This window comes from Dendrobates tinctorius, unplaced genomic scaffold (genome assembly GCF_039654945.1).
Source record: "Dendrobates tinctorius isolate UK_male_01 unplaced genomic scaffold, ASM3965494v1 ptg000007l, whole genome shotgun sequence".
NCBI classification, from domain to species: Eukaryota; Metazoa; Chordata; class Amphibia; order Anura; family Dendrobatidae; genus Dendrobates; species Dendrobates tinctorius.
In genome coordinates this window covers 52,959,709-52,987,588 of record NW_027361675.1, presented here as the reverse complement: position 1 = coordinate 52,987,588, position 27,880 = coordinate 52,959,709, and the positions used below count along the sequence as shown (strand labels likewise).

At 45.2% G+C, this 27,880-nt stretch overlaps 2 protein-coding genes across 4 annotated transcripts in view; one reads left to right on the top strand and one right to left on the bottom strand.

Moving 5' to 3' along the window:
- Positions 1–26,733, bottom strand: part of EIF4H (eukaryotic translation initiation factor 4H) — a 66,488-nt gene extending 39,755 nt beyond the window's left edge. For 2 of the 3 annotated variants that reach the window (XM_073574708.1, XM_073574717.1), the window contains exons 1-4: positions 26,594–26,733; positions 23,127–23,314; positions 22,813–22,877; positions 17,147–17,246 (exon numbers count right to left, since the gene is read on the bottom strand). In XM_073574708.1, coding sequence (XP_073430809.1) covers positions 17,147–17,246; positions 22,813–22,877; positions 23,127–23,314; positions 26,594–26,652 — 412 coding nt within the window. In that variant the 5' untranslated portion in view covers positions 26,653–26,733. Of the gene's footprint in view, positions 1–8,832; positions 8,884–17,146; positions 17,247–22,812; positions 22,878–23,126; positions 23,315–26,593 lie in introns of all 3 variants that reach the window. The other variant, XM_073574700.1, reaches the window with a different exon arrangement.
- Positions 26,734–26,786: 53 nt separating this feature from the next.
- Positions 26,787–27,880, top strand: part of MYBBP1A (MYB binding protein 1a) — a 145,615-nt gene continuing 144,521 nt past the window's right edge. The window contains exon 1 of the mRNA XM_073574686.1: positions 26,787–27,039. Within this exon, the coding sequence (XP_073430787.1) occupies positions 26,839–27,039 (201 nt within the window). The 5' untranslated portion in view covers positions 26,787–26,838. The remainder of the gene's footprint in view (positions 27,040–27,880) is intronic.

Here is a 27,880-nt window from a genome sequence, read left to right as displayed (position 1 = left end):
AACTGACGCTAAATGAAAGTCAGTGGAATCAGGTGACTGAGCTGGAAAAATTGCTAGAGCACCCATTTACAATGACTAAAAAATTACAAGCAGAGGACTTAACTCCAGGTATTTTCTTAAAGGAGTGGAAGAACCTGATGTTTCACCTGTCCCAAAGAGGAGGGTTAATTGCAAGTGGCATTGCTACATCAATGAAACGGAGAGAGGCGCTACTATTACAAAATAACATTCTTTTGGCAGCTGTTTATGTAGACCCAATGCATCGGATTCTTCTAGATGATCAACAGCTAAGTAAAGGAAAAGAAGCTCTGTTTGAAATAGCAGTAAGGATGAAAGGGTTGCAGAACAGTCAGGAGGAACAAGAAGAATTTGGTCGTCCTGCCACATCTTCAACTGATGAAGAATTTAATTTCGAAAAATATTTGGATCACAAGGACCGTGCAAAGCGTTCCCGCATAGAAGAGGAGTCATCCCCATCAAGGAACACAGCCAGTACATTTCAGCAGAATTTTTCATGTGCACTAAAAGAAAATGAGAAATTTGACCGTTCATCAAAAATAACGGTGCAACAAGAGATTCCTCTGTATCCTGACATTGTCAGAGATGTTGCCCGAGTGGTTACTGCTTTGCCACAAACACAAGTTAGTGTAGAGAGGTTGTTCTCTGCTCTCAAAATAATTAGATCAGATTTGAGGGCATCCATGAAGGAGGATCTGACAGAGGCAATACTTTTTCTGAGGACAAATTTATAGATTTCTTCTTATTAACTGCATAAAAGTGTTTATTGCATATTTACTTACAGTTTAGAAAAGTTTATAAAAGTTATTTGCTATATTCTAATTGTATCCTAATAAATGTAGTTTTTGCTCTAAGTGGTCTGATTACTTATATGATGGTGAGAAACTGAATAAGCACGATGTTTAATATTTTACAACAGTAAATTTGTTGTTATGAATTGGCCATTTATGAAGGAGTCGGAGTCGTAGCCTGATAAAATCCAGGAGTCGGAGTCGCAACTGTGGCTTACCGACTCCACAGCCCTGTCTGGGACACCTTGGTTAGAGCCACAACAGATTGTGAAAGACGACGCTTAATCTGGGACCAGGGGGCACTCTCTCTGTGAGCAATGGATGACTTCTGGGCCATAATGGCATAGAAATTGCTATTGCTACAATCTTGACAGAGGAGAAAAAAGACTGACCAGAACGGAGTCTGCATTTAAAGGAAGAACAAAGTGTTTGATAAGAAAAGTAGATTCAGGAGGACGAGAACACTATTTTTGGGTTAGGCATAATAGAAGAGAGGCAGACTCATTAACAAATGCCAGAAGTCAGGGGACAGAAGAAAAAGGACTGCTGAGAAGAGTGTCAGTCTGCAAAGCAGAGCTTATCCCACAAGCTGATCACAGGGTTCTGGAGAAATGAGGGGGTCAGAATCGTTGGCTGGAGGGGCTCCTGCGCTGATCATTGGCTGGAGGGGCTGTGTAGACTGGATACATGTGGAAAAACAGGCACCTCTTGTCCCTGAAGAGGTTTCAGATGCAACAGACGTCCAAACCAAACCGAATTGTGGAATTTCTGTAACTCCTGAGGCAGACAGACTCTGGTGGGCGAGCAAACAAAAGTGTGTGTGTGTGTGGGGGGGGGGGTGTCAGGATCAGTGTTCAGATTACCTAAACACTCTTAATGTGATAGGGGCTGAGGTCCTGCTGGATAGACAGATGAAGATACGGTGTGTCAGTCCACGCCGTCGGTCTTTACGTTGTTTTATTTTTTTTTTTTACAGTGTGACTTCACACTATATCCCTCCAAGGGATAGAAGAGGAAACCCTATGAAAAATGCCCTAAAACGAGGTAGATATGGGTATTGTGAAAGACTCGTGTCCACCTCCTACTTGTATTAAGCTAAACTGATTAACTTTGTGCCTGTTAATGGGGTGTACACTACTGAGGAACTAATTTTCTTTGTGCATAGTGTGAGCCTCCTAGGTGCAGCAGCATACACACATGGCTTCCTGTGTCCACCAATGGAGCGATAGAGAAACATGTTTATTTTTTAAAATATAATTATTCATAAAAACAAGGTGTAAGTATATTGAGTCCTCTACATAAAACCCAGAGTGACCAATTGCCTTTAGAAGTCAATTTACCTATGTGAGTCCACCTGTGTGTAATTCACAGAATAACTACAGCACCATAGAAACCAAAGAACACACCAGACAGGTCTGGAATAAAGTTGTGGAGAAATGCACAGGTTAGGTTATAAAAAAATAGCCCAAGCTCTGAACATCTCACTGAGCACTGTTCAATCCATCATCCACAAATGGAAGGAAAGTGGCACAACTGCAAGCCTATCCAAGACATGGCAATCCACCTAAACAGACATCCCAAGCTAGGAGAGCACTATTTAGAGATGCAGCAAAGGCAGCCATGGTTTCTCTGGAGGAGCTGCAAAGATCCACAGCTCAGATGGGAGAATCTGTCCTCATGACAACCATAAGTCATACAATCCACAAATTTGGCTTTTAGAGAAACAAGAAGGAAGTCATTTTTAAAAGCAAGCCATAAGACTGCTTTATGCAAACTGCAAGTCTGCTCTGTCATATGAGACCCAAGGAGAACATTTTCAGCCAAAGGCAAAATGCTATGTGTCGTAGAAAACTAACACTGCACATCCCTCTAAAAACTAACCTCACCGTCAAACATAGTGGTGACATCATGCTGTGGGGGATATTTTTCATCAGCAGGGACAGCAAAGCTAGTGAGAAGTTGATAGGAAGATAGATGGAGCTAAATACAGGGCAATCCTGTAGCAAAACCTGTTAGAGGCTACAAAAGGGGCATAGGGTCCACTTTTCACCAGGACACCAGACCTAAACATACTACAAGAGCTACAGACCTAAACATACTGCCAGAGCTACAATTAAGGTTTTCTAATTATTTTAAAAATAGTTTGTCACTTCACAAATACTTGGTAAAATCACATAAAATCCCAATAAAGATACATTTAAAGGGAACCTGTCAGCATGATTGTGTAGGTTACTGTGCACAGTGTCAGGTCGTCGCCGTTATATTGATTAAAATGATACCTTGAGTGAAGAGCCTCCGACTAGACGAGACTTTTACGCAGGCGGAGCATATAATTTCATTGGAAAAAAGTATTTATACTAAGAGAAATAAACTCGATGTATTTCAAAAGATAAGGCAGCCATGGGTAGAATGGAGTTAGATTTGTCGGGAGGATGTATTATGATATAGATGATGTTCATAAACAATTATATATGGATGTGGGAAAGAGTTCAGGAATAGAAATGAGGAAGACACTGAGGGGGTCTCGGGGGGGGGAGTTTTGTTCATAAAAATATATGATTATATGTGAACAATTGCTTGATGTTATATATGTTATAATTGTTATCATTAATAAAAATGTATCTGATTCAAAAAAAATGATACCTTGAGTGATGCAGTCAGTCTTGCGTTTGTTATTTAATCTTTACTTTCAGCTTTGATTTAATGGCCTAGAGGGCAAAACGCGCGTTGAGGTGCAGCTGAGCAGGGTGCTGTGGTGTCCATCTGCCGCTATACACGGGAACTATGGCCTCAGATATATTCTTGTTTTTTGCCCTTGAATATAATCATCTAGATAGCGATTTTTTTGAACTATGATTAAGCTAAAATATATTGGCAATGCTATAATGCAGGAAATAGTGTTAGGCCTATGGTTGGCAATGGCTGTTTAGCTATCCTTGGTTTAATCGTATCTGCCTTTGTTTCAATACTGTTTGAAGTTTAATGTATTAAATATTATCTGATGACAAATGGCAGGTATAGGCATATAAAAGCCTTTCTCTATTTGTAATATAAATACAAGTAACGGCAATCACTCTTTCTCCTGTGCATAGACCCTATTATTTGGGTCTTAAGTGAGGTTTTCATTCCCACCGTTCAAGCCCTGGCCGTCTCTAAAGGTCTTATTTTACCAGTCGCACATAATTGATACTCTTTCCCTAAAAATTTGTTTATTAAGTATTATAACTGTTAAACTACTACCCATTTGATTTTTAAACTTTTAAAATAGTCTCCATGTTTTGTACCATAGGACATACAGTATATATGCTCTCCAGATAAACATTTAGGCAAGTGCCGGCCGTGGCACCTGCGCTGCCACATATTCCCACATTTACTGTGTTGCTAATAAAATGTTCTTAAGGTTATCCTGAGTATATATTGTAAGGCAGCAGTAGCACCTTACGCAGTGACCCACAAAATTCCAACACAAATCTCTTTAATGTGTTTCCGCACAGCATTAACCCTTTCATGACCAAGCCTATTTTGACCTTAATGACCAGGTCATTTTTTGCAATTCTGACCATTGTCCCTTTATGAGGTAATAACTCTGGAACGCTTCAACGGATCCTAGCGAATCGGAGATTGATTTTTTGGGACATATTGGGCTTCATGTAAGGCTGGTTTCACATTTGTGTTGCACAGGTCTGCGCCTAACGCACAGTGTTGCATTTTGGTGCGCTCGGAGCATCGTCAAAAGGACGCATGCACCGCAAAACGCATACCTGCGCATGGCCTGCGTACCCAATGCTAAAGATAGGGTACGCAGGTCGCATGCAGCGTCATGCGCCCGTAGGCGGAGCTAACAGGAGGCGCAGCAGGGGCGGAGCTTCGCGGCGGCCATGCGCAGTCTGTGCAACGCAAATGTGAAAGTAGCCTTAGTGGTAAATTTAGGTCGATAATTTTTGCGTTTATTTGTGGAAAAAAAAAAAAAAAAAAATTGGAAGTTTGGCGAAAATTTTGAAAATGCCGCAATTTTCAAATTTTGAATTTTTATTCTGTTAAACCAGAGAGTTACGTGACACAAAATAGTCACTAAACAACATTTCCCACATGTCTACTTTACAACAGCACAATTTAGGGAAACTTTTTTTTTTTTTTTTACTTAGGAAGTTAAAAGGGTTAAAAGTTGACCAGTGATTTCTCATTTTTACAACAAAATTTACAAAACCATTTTTTTTTTTTCGGGACCACCTCACATTTGAAGTCACTTTGAGAGGTCTATATGGCAGAAAATACCCAAAAGTGACACCATTCTAAAAACTGCACCCCTCAAGCTACTCAAAACTACATTCAAAAAGATTATTAACCCTTCAGGTGGTTTTTCCAACAAAAATCCTAAAATTTGTTGGGCAATTTCTCCTGAGTACAACGATACCTCATATGTGGTCATAAACCACTGTTTGGGCGCACGGCATGGATCAGAAGGGAAGGAGCACCATTTGACTTTTTGAATGGAAAATATGCTGGAATATTCAGCGGTTGCCATATCGCGTTTGGAGAGCCCCTGTGTGCCTAAACATTGGAGTTCCCCCACAAGTGACCCCATTTGGAAACTAGACCCCCCCAAGGAACTTATCTAGATGCATTGTGAGCACTTTGAACCCCAAGGTGCTTCGCAAATTGATCCAAAAAAAAAAAAAAAAAAAAAAAGTACTTTTTTTTCACAAAAATATTCTTTTAGCCGCAGTTGTTTCATTTTCACATGGGCAGCAGGATAAAATGGATCCTAAAATATGTTGGCAATTTCTCCAGAGTACACCAATACCTCATATGTGGTCATAAACCACTGTTTGGGTGCACAGCCCGAAAGGGAAGGAGCGCCATTTGACTTTTTGAATGGAAAATTAGCTCCAATCGTTAGCACACCATGTCGCGTTTGGAGAGCTCGTGTGTGCCTAAACAGTGAAAAAACCCCACAAGTCACACCATTTTGGAAACTAGACCCCTTAAGGAGCTTATCTAGATGTGTAGTGAGCACTTTGAACCCCCAAGTGCTTCACAGAAGTTTATAACGCAGAGTAGTGAAAATAAAAAAATCCTTTTTTTCTCAAAAATAATTTTTTAGCCCGTTATTTTTATTTTCCCAAGGGTAACAGGAGAAATTGGACCCCAAAAGTAGTTTTCCAGTTTGTCTTGAGTACGCTGGTACCCCTTATGTGGGGGGAACCACTGTTTGGGCGCACGGCAGGGCTCAAAAGGGAAGAAGCGCCATTTGCTTTTTGAATGGAAAATTGGCTCCAATCGTTAGCGGACATCATATCGTGTTTGGAGAGCCCCTGTGTGCCTAAACTTTGTAGTTCCCCACAAATGACCCCATTTTGGAAACTAGACCCCCTAAGGAACTTATCTAGATACATAGTAAGCACTTTGAACCCCCAGGTGCTTCACAGAAGTTTATAACGCAGAGCCATAAAAATAAAAAAAATTATTTTTTTCCCCCTCAAATATAATTTTTTAGCCCCCCAATTTTTTTATTTTCTCAAGGGTAACAGGAGAAATTAAACCCCCAAAGTTATTGTGCAATTTGTCCTGAGTACGCCGATACCCCATATGTGGGGGTAAACCACTGTTTGGGCACACGTCGGGGCTCGGAATGGAGGGAGCACTATTTGACTTTTTGAACGCAAAATTGGCTGGAATCAATGGTGGCACCATGTCGCATTTGGAGACCCCCTGATGTGCCTAAACAGTGGAAACCCCTCAATTCTAAATCCAACCCCAACACATCCCTAACCACAAGCCTAACCCTAATCCCAACCTTAACCACAAGCCTAACCCTAATCCCAACCCTAACCACAAGCCTAACCCTAATCCCAACACACCCCTAACCTTAACCCTAATTCCAACCCTAACGGAAAAATAAAAAAAATATTTTCTTTATTATTTGTGCCTACCTATGGGGGTGATGGAGAGGTGATTTACTTTTTTTTTTTTTATTTTGATCACTGTGATAGATCCTATCACAGTGATCAAAATTAATGAATGGAATCTGCGCCCGCAATTTTGGAAGATGGTGGCGACCATGCAGGAGGGACATCGGGAGCGACACAGGGATTCAGGAGGTACCAGGGGGAGGGACTTTGATTGGAAGGCGGGGAGGGGGAGCAGATGGTGAGTGCGGCGGCAGATTGCAGCCGTCAGTCAGTGGCGGGGGGCAGATAATTCATTTTACAGACTATAAACATGCCAGTCTTCCTGACTAGTTCCCGGGGGTGTCTATCCAAGACTCTATTCACACAGCATTACATGTTGCAGGCACTACACACGCTAGTCCACCTCTGACTAGTTCCTGTGGGTGTGCATCACAGTCTCTTTACTCACACAGCCGTACACAGTCCAGGATATCCTTCGGATCGCAGACGGGCACCATATCCACCTGTTTTGCAATTGATACACACGCTAGTCTTCTTTCGGGCACAGGACATCCATCTCCGGTTCACCTCCGGGCACAGGTCTGTCCACATCCAAGAACAGTGACCGTGGACGACTTGCATCACTGTGTACACTGCGGGTGCCAGGTTATTCAGTTGCCCTGGCTGCTGGCTCCGCTAGCCTGCGCTGCTTCACACACACACCCAGCGCTCTGCAGGCCTTTGCTCTGAACATCAGCACACACCAGACTGACACGGATTCTCCACCTGACACTCCTATACCCCTTACTACAGGGATTTTAAACACAGAACCTGTGGCCTTCAGCCACATGGAAAACCTGGACCAGAAATTAAACGGACTACACCACTGACATACTGCAATCAGTTTCAAAACACCTATTCCAGAGCAGGTTTTACCCTCATCTGTCTTGGACAATAGCCTGTCCAAGACTACACTTGTTTTCTTTTTATTATTAAAACTGCATTCCAGTCACCACTATGCCCGCAACTGCCATGCACACCTATGGACTTCATACGTCTCCATGCACAATCTGGGGAGAACACACAGCGACCCCTACCTGTGACACAGGTCACTGCTTCACAATTGCAATCCCAGCTACGCCTGTGACCGCATTGCATTCCCATAGCCTCAATACGCCTCCATGCGTATCCTGGGGAGACTACACAGCGCCCCCAAGCTGTAACAGAGATCAATGCCTCACAAAATAGCAGCTATCAGTGTATATAGAGGTAATCCGATAGCCGCTATTGAGCATGCGCCAGCAATGCCATCTTGCTAGAGAAGGGGGGAGAAAAAAAAAAAAAAGTCCTCCTTCAAGATGGCAACGCCCGTGCCAGCGCAGTAGCAGCTATCGGTGGGCCCCGTTTTCAAATGGATATTTTTTTACTCGCAGGATAACCTCAAGAACATTTATTAACACAGTAAACATGCGATCATGCTGCAGCGCATGTGCCACAGCTGGTACCCGCCTGCAGAAGGTTTTTTTTTTTCTTATGTACATATATTATGTACACTAGGGGGCAGGTCCGTGAGGGATACCTAATCAGAACACCACATGCACACACCCCCTCCAGGCCCATCTCAGGGCACGGATAGATCATAAAGAAAAAAAAAAAAAAGAATTAACAACCACAAGCTGGATTTCATCAACCCAGGTATCATTTTAATTAGTATAACGGTGGTGACCTGACACTGTCTGTAGGTTACTGTGTACAATCCTGCTGACAGGTTCCCTTTATGTTTGTGGTATTACTTGAAAAAAAAATGTGGAAAGTTTCACAGGGTAGGAATACTTTTTCAAGGCACTGTAAACGTCATTTTCAGATTTCTCTTTCTTAAAGCAGAGAATAAAGTAATCGTTTTAAGTAGCAGAGAAAACAAGAGACAACAAAAGTGTGCACAAAAAAAAAAAAAAAAAAAAAAAAATTACTTGTGAAAAAACTAGAAGGTAAGAAAGTCAAATCCTCAAAAGAAGTTGGTGTTAGTGTAAAAAGAAGGAAGAAAAATAAAAAAAAAAAATAGTATCAGCTGGACGACCCCCGCACCACGAAGACTAGTGAAAGCCCTAAGGAAAAATAAACGTAACCTTTACCAGAATTGAAGTCATCTCGCGAACCTCCTCTAGAGCCGTAACTATCGTTTCCTGAAAAATAAGGTAACAGCAACATGAAATTGAAAACTGAGCAAACCAAACATTACAGGATGAGGTGGAAAACCAGATACCCATCCACAACAGCGACAAAACCACCATAAAAATACAATTCTCCACTAATACAAGTAGTCAAGAGCCACCTACACCCAAACACCTTATTCTTCGCCAGTAGCGACCAGTGATGAATGCAGTCATTATATTCAATTAACGGGAACAGAAAATCACTACATGCTTTGCCAGTAAACCACAAAAATCACAAATTCCTCCCCAAAATCCACATTGCAGTGTAAGAACAGGATTAATAATCAAATAATTTATTAACATCCCATCTATTCAACTAGTGATTGCATGTAGTAATTAATCGCCAGTGACAAAAAAAAAAAAAAAACAAAAAAAAAAAAAAAAAAAAAAAAAAAAGTACTGTAGTACTGTGTATTATATATATTGCCATGTGGTACACATGGAGTACATAAGAGAAAAAAGAAACAAACAACCCACACAAAATAAAAATGGTCCATGGTTTCACTACACAGCTGCAATGGGTGAGCACTCAAGTGTGGATACTAGCACTGTAATGTCCCCTCAGTGAAAATATACAGACATTGCACGCCATTAAATATACTGGGATTTTTATTCTCATGGATGTTGTATAAAGAAAAAAACCTAAGCAGGAGATCAGTAAGGATGCACAGATTGTGGGCACTGAACGACAGTTCTGAATTACAGCCTAAGGATTCAATTATATGCTGTAGTAATGTTACAGTGAGAAACCATCATAACACCAGAATTACAAACTAATCACCATTAAAGAGTAAGTCTGGTCTTAAATTGATGACCTTTCCTTAGGATAGGTCACAAGCCAGTTCAGGATCACGCGATTTACGCTCAATCCTGACCAGATATTCAAATAACTTTTGCATTTTTTTTCCAACGATACATAAAACTTAATTTTTATGCGATTTTTACACTGCCGATATCAGTGGAAAAAAAAAAAAAAAAAAAAAAGAAATAAGTCTCTGTTCTTCAATTTTTTATGACCATAAAGAATGTCTAAAAACAAATTTAAAAAGGAGTTCTATCTTTGTAAATGATTTTTTATAGATTGGACATGGATCTTTATTTTTCCCAAGGTTAACAAGGCTAGGAACAATTTGGATTGACAGTGGCTTACTTTATTTTTTACTACTTTTCATTTAACATATTGTGCCCTTATAAAGTTATAAAATAGCTTGGAGGTAAGGGGGGAAATTCAAAATATAAGTATTTGTTTTAAAAACAGGATTTTTGGGTTGCTTACCGTAAAATCTGTTTCTCGGAGCCTTCATTGGGGGACACAGAGACCTTGGGTGTATGCTGCTGCCACTAGGAGGCTGACACTATGCACAAAAAAAAGTTAGCTCCTCCTCCGCAGTGTACACCCCACCGACCGGCAGAGAATTCCTCAATTAGTGAGAAAGCAGTAGGAGAAGTAACAGAATAGGTTGACAACATAAACAACTCAACTGTAACCATTCAACCAAAGTAAGAACAGGAGCTGTAAAACATGGGAGGGTGCTGTGTCCCCCAATGAAGGCTCCGAGAAACAGATTTTACGGTAAGCAACCCAAAAATCCTGTTTTCTCGTTCGCCTTATTGGGGGACACAGAGACCTTGGGACGTCCCAAAGCAGTCCCTGGGGTGGGAAACAAACTTCCATCAGGCCAGCGGACTCACCACCGCTGCCTGCAGAATCCGTCTACCTAGGCTGGCGTCCGCCGAAGCGTAGGTGTGGACTCTGTAGAATTTCACAAACGTGTGAACCGATGACCATGTTGCAGCTTTGCAAAGCTGCAGTGCGGAAGCTCTGTGGCGCACCGCCCAGGAGGCACCCACTGCTCGAGTAGAGTGGGCCCTGATACTCGGAGGGGCTCCGCGACGCTTAACACGGTAGGCTTCCAGGATAGCCGATCTGATCCAGCGAGCAATGGTGGCTTTTGACGCCTGGTGACCTTTCCGCGCTCCATCAGGGATAATGAAAAGAGACTCTGTCTTTCGCAGGGAAGTCGTCCTAGACAGATAGACTCTTACCGCCCTAACCAGGTCCAGCTTGTTCAAGGACCGCTCTCGGGGATGAGTTGGATTCGGACAAAGGGACGGTAGCACGATATCCTCGTTGAGGTGAAACGAGGACACCACCTTCGGAAGAAACGAGGGCGGAGGCCGCAGAACTACCTTATCCTGGTGGAGAACCAGAAAGGGAGAGCGGCACGAAAGAGCTGCCAATTCCGACACGCGCCGGACGGAGGTGATGGCCACCAGAAAGGCTACCTTCCAAGAAAGGAGAGAAAGGGAAATATCCCTGAGGGGTTCAAAGGGCAGACCTTGCAGAACCTCAAGAACCAGATTAAGATCCCATGGATCCACGGGCGCCCGGTACGGCGGGACCGTGTGAGCCACGCCCTGAAGAAAGGTCTTAACCTGAGGACGGGAAGCCAACGTTTTCTGAAACAGAATGGACAGCGCCGAAACTTGACCCTTCAGGGAACTGAGGGCAAGCCCCACATCCAATCCTGCCTGAAGAAACGCTAGGACTGAAGGGAGCGAAAAGGACATGGGCGCGACGTCATTGGTCTCACACCAAGTGAAATAGGCCTTCCAAGTACGGTAGTAAATCTTGGAAGATGATGGCTTTCTGGCTCGGATCATGGTCTGAAAATCCTGCTAGTTTCAGAACCTCGGTCTCAACAGCCACGCCGTTAAATTGAGCGGCCGAGAATTGGGGTGGCAAATCGGACCCTGAGACAGCAGATCTGTTCTGTCTGGAAGCTTCCAGGGGGCGTCCGCGAGAAGGTTGACAATGTCCGCGAACCAAGACCTTCTGGGCCAATTCGGGGCGATGAGAATGACCGGAAGTCCTTCTGCCTTGATCTTCTTCAACAGCTTGGGAAGAAGAGGCAGAGGAGGGAACAGGTAGGGAAGTTCAAACTGAGACCAAGGAACGGCCAGGGCGTCGGCGCCCACTGCCAGAGGGTCCCGAGACCTGGACACGAATTGTGGGACTTTCCTGTTGAGGCGAGACGCCATGAGGTCTACATCCGGGGTTCCCCACCGAAGGCAGAAAAGATGAAACACTTCCGGATGTAGGGACCATTCTCCCGCCGCGAGACTCTCGCGGCTGAGAAAATCGGCGGCCCAGTTGTCTACGCTGGGAATGTGAACCGCGGAAATTGTCGGAACGGAAATCTCCGCCCAACGAAGAATCTTGGACACCTCCGCCAGGGCTGAAACACTCCGTGTTCCCCCTTGGCGGTTGACATATGCCACCGCTGTGGCGTTGTCTGTCTGAATCCGTACCGGCAGTCCCTTGAGGAGCCTTTCCCAGTGGACCAGAGCAAGATGGATCGCTCGAATCTCCAGAACGTTGATTGGTAGCGCTGATTCCCGATCAGACCATCGACCCTGAACAGTGTGGTTGCGGAACACAGCACCCCAACCGAGGAGACTGGCATCTGTGGTTACTATCTGCCAGTGAATGGGAAGGAAGGATCGACCCGATAGAATGAGAGGTGACGACAACCACCAGTTGAGAGACCGCTTGATCCGGTAAGAAAGATGGACAGGGCGATCCAGGGACCGAGACGACCTGTTCCACTTCGACAGAATGGCCTGCTGGAGAGGCCTGGCGTGAAATTGGGCAAAGGGAACTGCCTCTATCGCCGCGACCATCTTTCCCAGGACCCTCATGGCTGTACGGAGGGATGGGAATCGCGAGGTCTGCAGCGATCGTACTTCCTGCTGCAGAGAGAGAGAATCTTTTCTTGTGGGAGAAAGACCCTTGACCGACGAGTGTCGAACAGAAGACCTAGAAAGACCAGGCGTTGGGTAGGAACCAGACAGGACTTTTTCCTGTTGACGATCCACCCGAAATTGGAAAGAGTGTCCAGGACGATTGACAAACTTTGGTGAGCCTGTTGGAATGAGGGAGCCTTGATCAGAATATCGTCTAGGTACGGGAAAAGAACGAGGCCTCTGACTCTCAACAAAGCCATCAACGCAGCCATGATCTTCGTGAAGACTCTGGGAGCGGTGGCAAGACCGAAGGGCAGTGCGACAAACTGGTAGTGGTGCTGTCGAATCGCAAAGAGCAGGAACTTTTGATGTCCGGAGAAAATTGGAACATGTAAATAGGCATCTTGGATGTCTATTGAGCACATGAACTCCTGCTCCTCCATGGAGGCGATGACCGAGCGAAGCGACTCCATGCGGAAGTGGCGAAGGCGGACCCTCTTGTTGAGCAGCTTGAGATCCAAGATGGGTCGAACTGCGCCGTCTTTTTTCGGCACTACAAACAGGTTCGAGAAGAACCCCGTGAAGCGCTCCGATTCGGGAACGGGCACAATCACCCCGGAACTGAGGAGAGCAGCGATAGCTGTAGAGAACCCCGGGATCAAGGCTGGATCCTTTGGAGGCCGGGATTCGAAGAAACGATCCCGTGGGAGAGAGACGAACTCTATCTTGTATCCTGAGGATACGACCTCCCTGACCCAGGCGTCCTGCACGGCGGCCAGCCAAACGTCCCTGAAGGAAAGAAGTCGACCTCCCAATTGGAAAGGCCCCTCGCGTGCCCGATGATAGCCATGCTGAAGTAGACCGTCCAGATCTAGATCTGAACGGTCTGCCCTGGGAGGAGTGGGGTCGCCAGGAAGGAGTGGGTCTGAAGGAAACTTTCTTTCTCTCCTGGCGAGCCTGCGGTCTCTGTTGGCTGGAGGAGTTGTCCGCCGTATTGAAACGGCGGAAAGTCCGAAAGGGTCGAAACTGACGCCTTAGTGGGGGTCTGCGAGGCTTGGACTGAGGGAGGAGTGAACTCGTGCCTCCGGTGGCGTCCTTAATAATCTGGTCCAATTGGGACCCAAAGAGGCGCACCCCCTGAAAGGGCAGTTTAGTGAGGGACTTTTTTGAAGACAAGTCCGCTTGCCATGCCTTTAGCCAAATTGTACGTCGAATTGCAATAACGTTGCTTGACGCCTGAACTGCACAGGATGCAGCATCCAAGGAAGCGGAGAGAAGATAGTCCCCAGCATGGGAGATCTGATTGGCGAGATTGGCCAAATACTCCGGTTGCGCCTTATCTAAGATGCCCTGCCGAAGGTAGTCTGCCCACGTGGCTATGGTCTTTGCTGTCCAGGATGAAGCAAAGATTGGACACACCGCCGCTGAAGCCGCTTCAAAGGCAGACTTCGCCAGGGATTCTACAATCCTGTCATTAGACTCCTTTAGGGACGCCACGCCTGAAAGCGGGAGAACCGTGTTATTGGATAGCCTGGACACGGGCGGATCGACCGAGGGAGAGGCCGACCAGTTGTCCGTGAGCTCTTTAGCAAATGGGTAGAGTATGCCGAGACGTTTTCCTCTTTGAAAGCGTCTGGTCGGATCCTCTCTTTCCTTGGTAAAAATTTTCCCAAACTGGGAATGGAAAGGAAAAACCCTGGAGGGAGTTTCTGCCCGTCTGAACGAAGCCTCCTGATCTGAGGATTTCGCAGGGGAGTCAGCAATATCGAAGGTATGATGGATCGCAGCAATGAGGTCCTGCACTGTGACCTTCATGCTTGCATCCTGGTCTGAATCCAGCTCTAAAATCCCCTCAGATGACCTGTCCGAAAGCACTTCCCCTGACTCGGGAGAGGAGGCCTGAGAGGGAGGCTGGTGAGAAGGGCTATGCGGTGAGATGGGACTAGGAGAGGATTCCGGCTGGGAATCTTGCCTGGGTCTTTTGCGACTACCGCTGGCTGATTCAGATGGAACAATTTGGGACCTGCTTGGCCCTGCTGAAGAGTCCAGGGGCAACTTATCAAGAACGACCACCAGGGACTGAGACACCCTGGTGAGGTCTGCCACTGATTGAGATAGCGAGGAGGCCCAGCCAGGCATGGGGGGCTCACTCTCACCTGGGGCCGAAGATGGCTCCTGGACGGCATCAGGCTGAATTGGATTGCTACAATCCAGGCAGAGGGGAGTGGACTGGCCTGAGGGAAGTTTGCGATTGCACGAAGAACATGCAAAGTACTTGACTAAAGTGCAGGGGGGGGGGCGGTAGAGCGGGTACGATCAGACTTAGACATAGTGAAAAGCTGAGGTAATGCCGGAAGGTTGGGGGACAGAGGGCGGAGAAGGGTCAGTCTGCAGTGCAGAGCTACTCACGGTCCGGTGTCCCCAGAAGCGATGCTCTGCGACCTGTCAGTGGATGCAGGTCAGAGCGAAATCCGGCCGACAGCCCTCCTGACAAAAAACCAGCTGGAGAAGATGATGTCCAGTGAGGAGTTGGTGCCCGGCTAACAGGCTGGGAAAATGGCGCCGTCCTGAGAAAAAGCGCGCCTTAGGAGAGGAGGAAGGGCGGAGCACCACGCAGGGTTAATGATTCACCGCCCTCTAGCCAATGACAGGCTGGGCAGGTGAAGGACAGGCGGTGGGAGAGAAGCCCGCTTAGAAGAAAGGGGCGGGGGGCGTGGCCGCGACGCAGCGGTAGGCCCGAACTGAAGCCGGGGCCTAAATTAGTTGCGGCGGCCGCCTGTCAGCAGGGGGTCGGCGCGGAGGTCCGAAAAAGAGGGACGCCGCAGACGCAAGTCGCTCCCAATAGGGAAAAAAACCCTGTGCTCCCTGTCCCCAGAAAGGGGGGGGGGATGCCCGGCAACATTGAGCTGCCTATAGCCTTGTGGCGACTGCGAGCGACCGCAGCGCCTACAACCGGGGTCCCCTGTGCCATTGAAGAGGTGACCGTCGGGAATGGGCAGCCAGGAAAATAAATATGAAGCCGGGGCCTAATACTCACCCATCCACGATCCGTTACCTGTCTGAAGAAGTCTCTGCGTCTCATCCAACCGACAGGCTCTGGTAGGCGAGTGGGAGGGAGACTGGCGACAAGGACCCCTGGAGTCGCTGGCACGTCTTGGTGTCGGCGTCCGTCTGGCTGGTCCTGCCGCGGAGAACTGCAAGGATACGGGGTGGCAGTACACGCCGTACTTGCAGACTCCATGTGGGAGTACAGATGTGACTTTTCACTCTGTATCCCTCCGTAGAACCTGAAAAGGAACGACGCACGACGAGGTAGATATGGGTCTAATAAAAGACCCGTGTCCACCTCCTACTGACACTAAGCTAAACTGAGGAATTCTCTGCCGGTCGGTGGGGTGTACACTGCGGAGGAGGAGCTAACTTTTTTTGTGCATAGTGTCAGCCTCCTAGTGGCAGCAGCATACACCCAAGGTCTCTGTGTCCCCCAATAAGGCGAACGAGAAATTCTGATTTTCCCTGAAACTGGGGCTGGTATATTAGTCACAGTTACAGTTGAAATGCAGTCTCCTGGCAGCATAGGAGAGTTGGGGGGGGGGGTTCTTCTAAGACCCAGTATATCTTTCTCCCTTCCTCCACCCAGTGATGAGGGGGGGGGGAGGAAGAGAAGAAGAGAGGGAGAGAGGGTTGACCGTGCTTCTCATTACTTGTTCAGAGTTGTGTATACAGCGATCATGAAAATAAAAGATGGATTTTTGGTTCTTACCGTAAAATCTTTCTTGGAGCCTTCATTGGGGGACACAGATTACCTTGTTCAGTGACATGGGAGAAGAAGGGACCTTGTTGGTTTCAGGTCCACAGATTTGAAACCAACAAGGTCCCTTCTTCTCCCATGTCACTGAACAAGGTAATCCGTGTCCCCCAATAAGGCGATAAAGAAATAAAGACTAACAAACAGTCCATTCCTTTTCTAAGGGGAGCTTGGCCATCTTTGACAGCGGAGTATCCGCTTCTGCACGATCATGTGCAGCAAAATTTTAAATGTAGGATGTGGACTTTCAGACATTTAAAGTCTAAAGGAAGTCTGCAAGTAGTTAAAATCAGATTGGGGGTGTCAGGTCGGTCACCAGGGAATACAGTAGAAAGAGCACAGTTAGGTTCACACTGTAGAGCCTTTGCAGAGAAATGGAGCTCAGGTTCTATTTAATCGAATAGGAGTTCTCTGCAATGGCCTCTTACACAGTCAACAGAGCAGAGCTGCTATAGCTCCAATTATAGTTTACATCCTGCAGTAGATGAAACAAGCTGATCTGTGGTGGGGAAAATGAGATGTCAGATTCTCAATGATCAGATATTCTGACCTATCATAAGGATAGGTCATCAATATTATAAGGCTGGACAACCCCTTTAAAACACTAAGTACTAAAGCAGCAGTTCCTGACACAAAGAACATATAGGCCATAAGCAAAAACACATTTGCTAAAATTACCTCCTCTGTCATCAGATCCACCTTTCCTGAACCCAAAGCCACCTTTGTCTTGTTTTCTGCCTTCTGCTATATCCACTCGCAAAGAACGTTCCCCTAAAAGCTAATAGAAAAAGAGCAAAAAGTGGCAAATGTTAGACTGTTATGAACCTTAAAATGTGTGTTCTGGGATATAAAAAGAATAAAACAATTGTAATTGCTGGAAATATATTATTGTACAAAAACAAAAAAACTAATACCTGTTGAATTCTGTGCAGCAACAGTACCAATTTTCTAACAAGTCTTCACCTTAGCAGTACTGTTAGAATATAAGGCATGAGACTGCTGAGATCAGCGATTGGCAACAGCAGTCCAGTGATAGGCAGGAAGGTAAATAATGACCAGTGGGGGGCCACCAGAGGCTTGCTGCTAAATTGACAGTGAAACTAACGAGAAATATATTATATATACACACACTTACAAACATGGCAACGTAAAAAACCCCCATAAATACCCCTGTTAAAATGCCAGGTTTTTGCCACGTAAAAAACCCCCAAAAGGTACATTTCAAAACTCGTCCATCTTTTTGGGTAATAGTCCATCGGCATAGCACAGCTAGAATTGGCAATCTTTGCCCACATCTCATTGCAGTAGCACTCCAAATGTCAGATTGTGAGAACGTCACCTGTGTACAGCCATCTTCAGCTCAATCTGCAGATTTTACATTGGATTCAGATCTGGGCCATTCAAATACTTCGATCTTCTGGCGCAAATGACCGAAATTTGGAACTGTTAATAACGCCCTCTGTTTGGGCACCCTTGGTGATTTGTGTGCTCAGATATCTTTGACCAAGGTTTCACACCGTAATAAGACTGTTGGGGTTATGGCTTGTTCATCATTAGGAAAGGCCAGCTGATGAAAGTTTCCCGGCTTCATAACAACCCTGCCTCCTCTAATCTTGTGCCAACACACAGCAGCTAATGGTTCTTCTAAGCAGCTGCCTAACATTCTGAAAATGTTGGAGGCACACAAAGAAGGCTATAAGTAGATTGCAACTTGAAAACGCTTTGCTCTTTCCTCAGTTAAAAATGTAATTAAGAAATGGCAGTTAAAAGGAACAGGCAGTCAAGATAAGGTCTTGAAGACCAAGAAAAATTTCAGTGTGAGCTGCTCTTAGGATTGCTAGAGAGGCAAATCAGAACTCCCGCTTGACTGCAAAAGACCTTCAGAAAGCTTTAGTAGACTCTGGAGTTGTGGTACATTGTACTACTGTTCAGAGACACTTGCACACATATGGACTTCAAGGAAGCATCATCAAAAGAAGACCTCTTCTGCTTACTCACCATAAAATTCATCAGCAGTATGCAAAAAAAAAAAAAAAAATCTCAACAATCCTGATGCATTTTGGAGTGGAATCACATATTTCAGAGATTTACACAAACCCCAGTATAAGCACTCAGCCCAGGACAAATGTGAGCCAAGCCTTACTACGATTTTTAGGAGTCCGAATGAACAAGTCAGCAGGTCAAGAACTGGTTTTATTTTGTTCGCCGTTCCTCGTGCGGTAAGGGTGATTAGACAACTTTATTCTTTGGGTCTGTGTGATTATACAGACACCATATTTATTATTTTGGCTACTGTCAAAGATTTTTTTGTTGTTGCAAAAACTCGTTTTTGCATCACCATATTTTGAGAGCTATAAAATATTTCTGTATTTCTGCTGACAGTCAAGTGACAGCTTGTTTTTTGCGGGACAAGTTGACCTTTTATTGGTACTATTTTCAGACATTACATTTTTTGATCGCTTTCTATTTTGATTTTTGCTAAACAGAATAAAAAAAACAGCAGTTTAGGAATTGTTTTTTGTGGGACAATGTCATGTTTTCAGCTATACCATTTTCATTTACCGTATATTCTCATGTATAAGGCATCTGAGATTTTCAGCACTTATTTTTGTGCCGAAAATGCTCCCCTTGGCCTATACACGAGTCATTGTCCAGAAAGCCGGCGGGGGAGGGGGAGTGGCAGAGTATCGGTTGTATCTGTGACGCTGCTAAAGAGAAATGCATATTTATTTCTCTTATAGCAGTGACAACTGAAGCCGCCGGCTTCCAGAAAACTGATACTCACCCTCCTCACGCCGTCGCTGTACCTATGTTGCTGCCGTCGCCGGCCGCTCTTCCTGTGCTGAGAGATCACGTGGCACCGCTCATTAAGGTAATGAATATGCACGCGTCTCCACTCCCAAAGGCGTGGAACGTATATTACCTTAATGAGTGGTGCCACGTGTTCGCTCAGTACAGGAAGCGTTGCTGGAATCCGGAACGAGGTGCTGCTCCTGCGCTGGCACGCTAGAGGGTGAGTAGGATGTTTTTGTTTTTTTTTTGAAGCATGCATACCAAAAAAGGAGGGGGTGAGCCATGCATACAATGACGGGACCGGGGGAGCCACGCACAGTAGGACAGCGACGGGGGGGGGGAGCCACACATACCAGGACAGGGATGAGGGGAGAATGCATACCCGGCTTATACACGAGTTAATAAGCTGACCCAGTATTCCGTAGCAAAATTGGTGCCTCGGCTTATACTCAGGTCGGCTTATACTCGAGTATATACAATATATTTGAATTTTGATTGTGTTTCACTCCACTTTTTTAGGCGGTATGATGAGGAAAAAAAAAAAAAAAAAAGTTTTTTTTACCATGTTTATTTTTCTAAGGAGTTCAGTGAAAGGGTTAAATAATGCGAGTCTTACAGATCGGGTTTTTCGGCTGCAGTAATAAAGAATGATTTTTAAGTTACCTTATTTTCCATAAATACACCTATTTAATCGTATAATAATTTTTTCATTTTTTTTGTATTTTGTGATAAATGCTAAAAATTGTTTACCTTAAAAATATATATCAACACAAAAAAAAACAACTTATTACTGTGATTACTGGTATATAATGTACTGCAATGCACCAACAGAAAAGCAATGTATTCTACCTGCTGTCAGTGCTACACTGAAACCTCAGACCATGCTGCTAACATGGTCCAAACAGGCCACCGTAGCTGGCAGACTCATAGCTCATCATGCCATAGCAACGATCAGCCATAGTGATGACACAACGGGGGCGCCGACTAAGGAAGAGGGAGCCCCCTCCCACTTCAAACTTTCTAAATGCTTCGATCGCTATTGATTGGAGCATTTAGGGGATTAAAGGGAATCTGTCACCTTTTTTGAGATATCATATAATGATATCATTCATTTTTGTGTCACATAAGGATTCTTAGTACTTTTGCTTCCCCCTAGAGCAAGACGGGGGGGCAGGTGAATAAGCCCCGCCCAGCGGACCGGACTGCGGCAGTTTACATACATCTGAACCGATATAAAAAAGGTATTTATGCATGAAAGGTGCGGGGTCAGGGGGAAGCAAAAGTACTAAGAGAATCCTTATGTGACACACAATTGAATGATATCATTATATGATATCTCAAAAAAGGGGTGACAGATTCCCTTTAAGTGCACCGGGCCGTTGCAGACACCACTCCTGGCCGTGAGAGCTGGGGCTCCACTTTCACTTAAGCTGGGCACTCTGTGGCAATCGTGTGGGCACTGCTCCTGTGTCATTTTGCGGGAACCTCTTTTCGACCATGACGTAAACTTACGTCAAATGTTGTGAAGGAGTTAAACAACGTCTTTTTGACAGTCTTCAGTGTTCCGTAGTATACCTAATGCAATAAGATTTTTGCTGCCTTTCTCCAGATTGAGAGCTTAACAATAAAGATGCCTTTGCAGTGTTGCAAGGTGTTTATTGACCATGGCTTGTGATGTAATATGCAATTAAGAAAATGACAGGAAAATATTAACAAAACAGCTAAACTTTATATGGGGTTAAATTTGAATAACTTTACATGATGGTAGCTTTGTGCTAACTACTATTTCACATGAGGTTAAACACAATTGGCTAAATTTGAACACAACTACATCCCCAATTATAAGTGTGTTCACATTTACACAACCACACTATTTTAGTTTTGTAAGTTTTACCCTCAAAATTATTTGTTTGTTTAATGGATTTGTATAAATAATGGGAGAAATTAAAGAGGTTCTGAAATGATTCTTTTTACATGATGTGCTGAAATTGATATTTTAACAGAGGTGTGTAGACTTTATATCCACTGTACCATATCAAGCACTGTGCAAAAATAAGCTGCAAAGCAACAGTGCTTTCAAAAATAGAAGTGGTGATTGATTTAAAACTATTAACTAAAAGCAAAGTGAGTGAACAAAAGAAATATAAATAAAATCAATAAATATTTGGTGTGATCACCCTTATCCTTTAAAAAACAGCATTAACTCTTATTGGTACACTTGCAAACAATTTTTGAAGGAACTCCGCAGGGAGGTTGTTCCAAAGATCTTGGAACTAACCGCAGATTTTCTGTGGATATGGACCTGTGCAAATCCTTCTGTCTCTTGATGTAGTCCCACAGAAACTTGATGGGCCCAATCTTAAAGGACTCTATGTCCTTCTTTACTCTGATGGCTATTGGTGACAGGCCACACTCTGCTGCAAGACAACATCCCCAAACATAAGTTTAGAACCAGAGGCCACACCGTTAGCATTGCAAATGATGTGTAATTATCTGCCTGTATTTCTCACAATTGAGGACACCATTAATCCTGACCAAATCGCCAACTCCCATTTGCTAAAACGCAGCTTCAAACGTGCATAAAACCTCCATCATGCTTCACTGTTGCCTGCACAAACTTACTGTATCACTTCTCCAGCCCTTTGGTGAACAAATTGTCTTCTGTTGCAGCCAAATATTTCACATTTTGACTCATTAGTCCAGAGCAGCTGCTTCCATCTTTCTGCAACCCAGTCCTCCGCAAGATTGATTTGTAGGCCTAGTTTCCATGTTGATGCTAGGTCTTTTTGTCCGCATCTAGTCTATGAAGACCTCTTCTGGTCAGCCTTCTCTGAAAATTAGATGGAAGTAGCTGAGTCCCACTGGTTGCTTCCAATTCTGTGCTGATGGCACCACTGAATATTTTTTTTTATTTGAAAAGGAAGTATATGTCTTATCTGCTGCACCAAGTATCCTTGGCTGACCACTATGTCTAGCCCTTAACATAGTCCATTTTTTTTGATCTTCAAAAATGCTTCAACAGGACAGCTTGAAACCCTAGTCTGTTGTGATTTTTTTTTTGCCTCAGGCAATGCTGTTGTAGTATCATTACATTGTGTGCGACATGAAATGGTCCTCCATAACCTCAATTTTGTAGCAGAGTTTGGCTGTTCCTCACCCTATTCTAACCCTCCTCCCAAACAGCAGTTTCAGGTAACTACTGTATTTTAACTTGCATCATCATCGGTTTGGTATAATTATTCATACACCTGACTATAGGTACAACAACAGCCCTGACTTTGTGCAGGTATACCTAGAAGAATGGATGCTGTTTTGAAGTGAAATGGTGGTCACATCATATATTCATTTGATTTACATTTCTCTTTAGTTCACTTTGCATTCTGTTAACTGATAAAAAAGCAGACACTTATTTTTGGAGGCTCTCTTACTTGGCAGCAATTTTTCCAGAGTATCGTGTGTGTAAATATTTATATGCCATTGCTCTTTTTTTCTAATTACAAGACAACCCCAGTAGCTTACAAAATAAATAAAATAAAGTAATATAAACTTACTGCACCATCATATGTCAAAGCTTCCTTAAGAGACTCCAGATCATCAAATTCTACATAGCAGAAACCTGAAATGTGGGAAAGCCCAATGAATCCTATACACACACACAGTTTTCTAGTTGCACAATACTAGAAAGCCATACACAAATATTGTAAGGGGCCACACTGGTAGCCATCATGAGACAGATCTGGTAATACTGCCATGTTTTTGTTGCTCTGCTTTTAAGATTGAGCAGAAGAACAGAAATTAAAAAGCAGATGTTAACAGAGCCTTCCCATGTTGAAATATAGGAATGAGGAAGCAATGGTCTTCTTACCTTTAAATTTGTCCGTCTCCTTGTCTCTGACTAACCGCACACTCCTCATGTTCAATTCTTTAAAGATGGAATCTATGTCTCCTTGTACAGTATTGAATGGAAGATTACCCACGTACGCTGTGAATGGTGGATCAGTGGGAAGCTCTTTTTGTTTGCGTGGACCAGGGCCAGCATCACCTCGTCGAGGCCTGAGAAGAATAATACAAAGCTTGAACACTAACCATCACAGTACAAGTTTGTCAGTTTGTCGGAAATACAGAAATTTCTTGGGATATGCACACATCTGCGTATAAAATAGGTAAGTGCAATGTGAATACAAAAAAAAAAAAAAAAAAAAAAGCATGTGAATTCTGCTACTGCGATGAACACTGTCATCACTGAGGTTGTCGCAGTTCATAGCCTATTAACTGCCGTAACCTTACTGATGTCTCAGCGTGAGAACGTTCTACCATCAGTGTGTTCCGGCTGATGTGCCAAGCGGTCGCATTACTCACATCACCGCTCAACACACCATCCAGATGTAGCAGAGTTGGGGGGGGGATTATCGTGGAAAGGATTTATGGAGGACCCCTTTGAAATATTTCATTTTTTAAGGGTAATAAATAGGTACAAGAGTGTCAGGGACTGTTTAACAATTAAAAGACCTTTTCTCTCTGTGTGATTATTTCATAGAATCGTAGAGTTGGAAGGGACCTCCTGGGCCATCTGGTCCAACCCTCTGCTCAAAGCAGGATTCGCTAAATCATCCCAGTCAGATGTCTGTCCAGCCTCTGTTTGAAGTGATTTCTTTTGACTATGGGGTTAGTAATGGGAATACTAACCCCTTCGCTTTATGTCAGTTGACATCACACAGCTGACATCAACCCCAAAACCATTACCCCACTTGCCAAAGCACCAGGACAAGCAGAAAGAGCGAAGGTCAGTCATTAGTGAATGCGCCATTTCTGGGGTGGCTGAGAGCTGTTGTTATTAATCTGGGAGGTGGCCAATATCCATGGCCCCTTCCCAGTCTATTAATACCAGCCCGCAACTGTCTGCTTAGCCTTTGCTGGTTATTAAAAAAAAGGGAAGACCCGACATCTTTTTTTTTGGGTTCCCCTTTTTAATAACAAGTGAAGGCTAAGTAGACAGCTGTGAGCTGATATTAATAGCCTGGGAAGCTCCATGTTTAGTGCCCCCTTCCCAGACTATTAAAACCAGCTCTCAGTTGTCTGCTTTCCCTCAGCTGGTTAATAAAAATAAGGGGCACGCCATGCCATTTTTCTTTTATTAGCTAAATAAAAGTACAGAAAACTACACATGCGAAGCACTGATTATAAATCTTGCTGATAGAATTCTCACTAGCTATCTGCAGTATATTTGCATACAAGCTGTTTTATTAATTAGAAAACCATCTTGAAATTACAGAATTACTGTATGTATAAGCTGATAAAAATGCATTGCTCACACATGACATACGCTAGATGAGGAAAAACAAAAACAAAATAAAACACATGACGCTCTCCAACTTTTCTGGCTGAGAATCTCAGGTACTTTATATACACTGATGTGAGCGAACCCTTATACCTACATTCAGTTCCACTAGCAGTTTCATAGCCAAGGCTGACGGTAATATTAAATATAGGAGACAAAAGGCTCCAAGAGAAACACCCCGATAACTCCTTTATTAGGAATGGTGAAGGTTATTACACAAGTCTTTATCTGAAGGCGTATTTGCTTGTCTACTAGAACCGCTGATTCTAATCACACTGTCACTTTAATAAACATGCAACAAGACAAACGCTGACTATGCTGCACTTCCTTAAGTGAATCCCTAGGCTATGTGCACACGGTGCGGATTCTGCTGTGGATCCGCAGCATTTCTGGCTCTACGGGTCCGCAGCAGTTTCCGCTGCGTTGTACAGTACCATTGTTTCCAATGGTAAAACCAAAAATGCTGTGCACATGCTGCAGATTTTTCCGCGGGTTACAATCCGCAGCGTGTCAATTGTTTGTACGGAATCCGCTGCGGTTTCACTTCTCCTCCATTGTAGAGGTGTGAAACCGCAGGTCTTTTTGACCTGCGGTTTTTCCAAAATCCGCACCACCGAAAATTACGTGTGCACATAGCCTTACAGAACACACTTGCTTACAAACATTGGAAACTCAATACTACTACAATAATGCAGGGGGAACTTATTGCTTATTAACGTAAAGAGATTGTCCAGTGAAAACAAGTTATCACCTATGCACCTATCCATGGGATACATGATAACTTTTGGATTTGGTGGGTGTCCTCCACTGGATTCCAAACTGATCAGCAGAACGGACAACATTTACACTTGTTGCCAAATGTAGCGGCAGATAAGATGCTCCATTGCTGCTCACCCATAGAGCATAAATGGAAAATGAATGCAGTAGCGGTTGCACATGCACACTGCCATGGGCACTCTATTTTAAAGGGGATAAAAGTGACCAGTTCTGCCTGTCAACGCAGATCCCAAAGGGCGGACCCCCACCGATAACAAGTTATCAACTATCCAGAGGCTAGCAAATAACTTGTTTCCACCCAACTACCCCAATAAGGGGTCAATAATGGACTGGGTGATCTGGAAACAAGCTTTTGTTATTGAGGAGTTGGGCCTGGTGTACACCATCTGGAGGTGTTAGTGCTTTGGACATAGTGCATGGCCGCTGCATCCAAAGCGCTGTCTTCTACTGAAGCCAGGTGAATTCTTTGTGGTCACTGAACTTTGAGGAGTCACTGCGTCCAATACATTCAATGGGTGAAATTTCTCTTGCAACGATAAATAGACATGCTGTGGTCTGGAGAGACGCGGCACATGTCAGTCTCCGCAGGTGACCCACGGGCGTCTGTGAACGCATAGCGAGCAGGAGATTTCTTGGCATCCCATCCACTATGCTGTAACATCTGGCCAATGTGGGTTGGACACTGCATAAGTACGCAGGTCAAACCCACAGCAATTACTGATTGTGGGAACATATCCTCGAGGTTTGGCTCACCGACAGCCCTGGGCAAAAATGTGGCATGCAGGATAACATAGGGATTACAACGTGGAAAAGGACTGTGGATGGAGGCCCGGTGTCACTCCCCAGCTCCAGCAACTAGGGGGTCAGTGGGACCACCATTAAAGTGAAAAGGGACATGCGTCGGCTGATCATCAGTGAGCACAGAGCTGTGAGGCGCTGCCAGCCTCCCGCCCTCACATGTGGCCATATACGCCAGGGCGAGGGCTGGCGGCCATTTCTCCGCTACACGCCGGCCTCCAGGAGGCAGAAGCCGGGCACTGCGCTGCTCACACGTGGGCCACACACGACAGCCCGGAGTCGTGCAGCTGCATGGCGGCGCCGTCTCCCGCTCCGCGGCCTCTCCTCAGCCCGTTTCCCCCTCACATCAGCCGCCTTCCCGTGTGCAGCCTCGGACTATCCCATGTGCTCTGGTATCTATGTGCCAATCCGGCTCTCACCCTCTGCCGCCGCCGAAGCTGCTGTAGGCCCGATCGTCGTAGGTATCGTAATCCGCCATTGCTGCTCTCTCCTCTTCGCAGCCGAAGCGGCCAGGCTGCTAGGACCCCACAATATAGCGCAGGCAGGGCTGTTCGTGCAGATGCCTGCAGCAAACTACAGGACCCGAAACTAGCACTGTAGCAGCTGCCGCGCATGTGCGGTGACACCGGAAGTGCCTGTGCAGACACGTGCGGCACAGAGGAGCATGGCTGCGCAGTGTGTCTCAGGCATGGACACCGGGGAAGCCGCAACTAAGAAGAAGGATGGCGCCGCCGCTGCTGTGCGTGGTGGGCTGCAGCAAAACAGACAGTTCCTGGATTACTTCTGGGACATTGCGAAGCCCGAGCAGGAGGTCAGACTGGCGGCCACTGAGAACCTGCTCCAGTACCTGCAGTCCAGCGACAAGGCAAGTGTGTGCTGCCCTGCAACGGGGAGTCACTGTGTGCTACACGTCAGTAGTGACCACTATAGAGAGCATGCCTGCACTGCAGGAGGTTCCATAGTAGGGGGCTCTTGCAAAGACCCCATTAGTCCAGCGGCACGCAGACCCCATGTCCGGGGTACACTCGGCCAGAAGACAATCCGGACCGCTGTGGTTTATCTAACGGCAAAGATTCCGGTGCTGGTGTCTATGGAGCAGTGTGAACAGAGCCCGAGGCCCCAATTACACGTGCCTTTTTTCATGTGCGAGTTCGGTGCTTCTCGTGTATAGCAGACGTCCATCCTAGTATGGCGCGCTCACATCATCATGGTATTTGCTGAGTGCTGCACATAGAGGAATAAGTCATGTCCTTTTTAGATCTAAGTCACGGGTTGGAATCACTTCTACAAGTCTGTGGCCCCGATCCATCAAGGAAATTGTGCCACAGTTCTGGGGTAAGGGCCCCGTCACACACAGCGAGATGCACGCTGGTATCTAGGGTAATCAGTGGGTAACTAAGAGTCGCGCTGCTCTTAGTTACCCACTGTTTACCCTAGATACAAGCTTGCTCGCTGGTCCTGATCGCTGATGAGTCTGCCTATGTGACCGCTCACCAGCAATCAGCTATGTCCCAGCGATCCCATCCATGTCAGATCATTGGTGGGGTCTCTGGGACATCGTTGTGTGTAAGGGGCCTTAACTTGCTTTGAAAAGTAGGTTTGGGATTGATAGCAATCTCCTGCCCACTGTAGTTTGTTTTATACTGTGTACTCTGACCCGTGGGGCGTTTCATATCCGCAAAATGTCAACTTCTCTTGTGAGTACT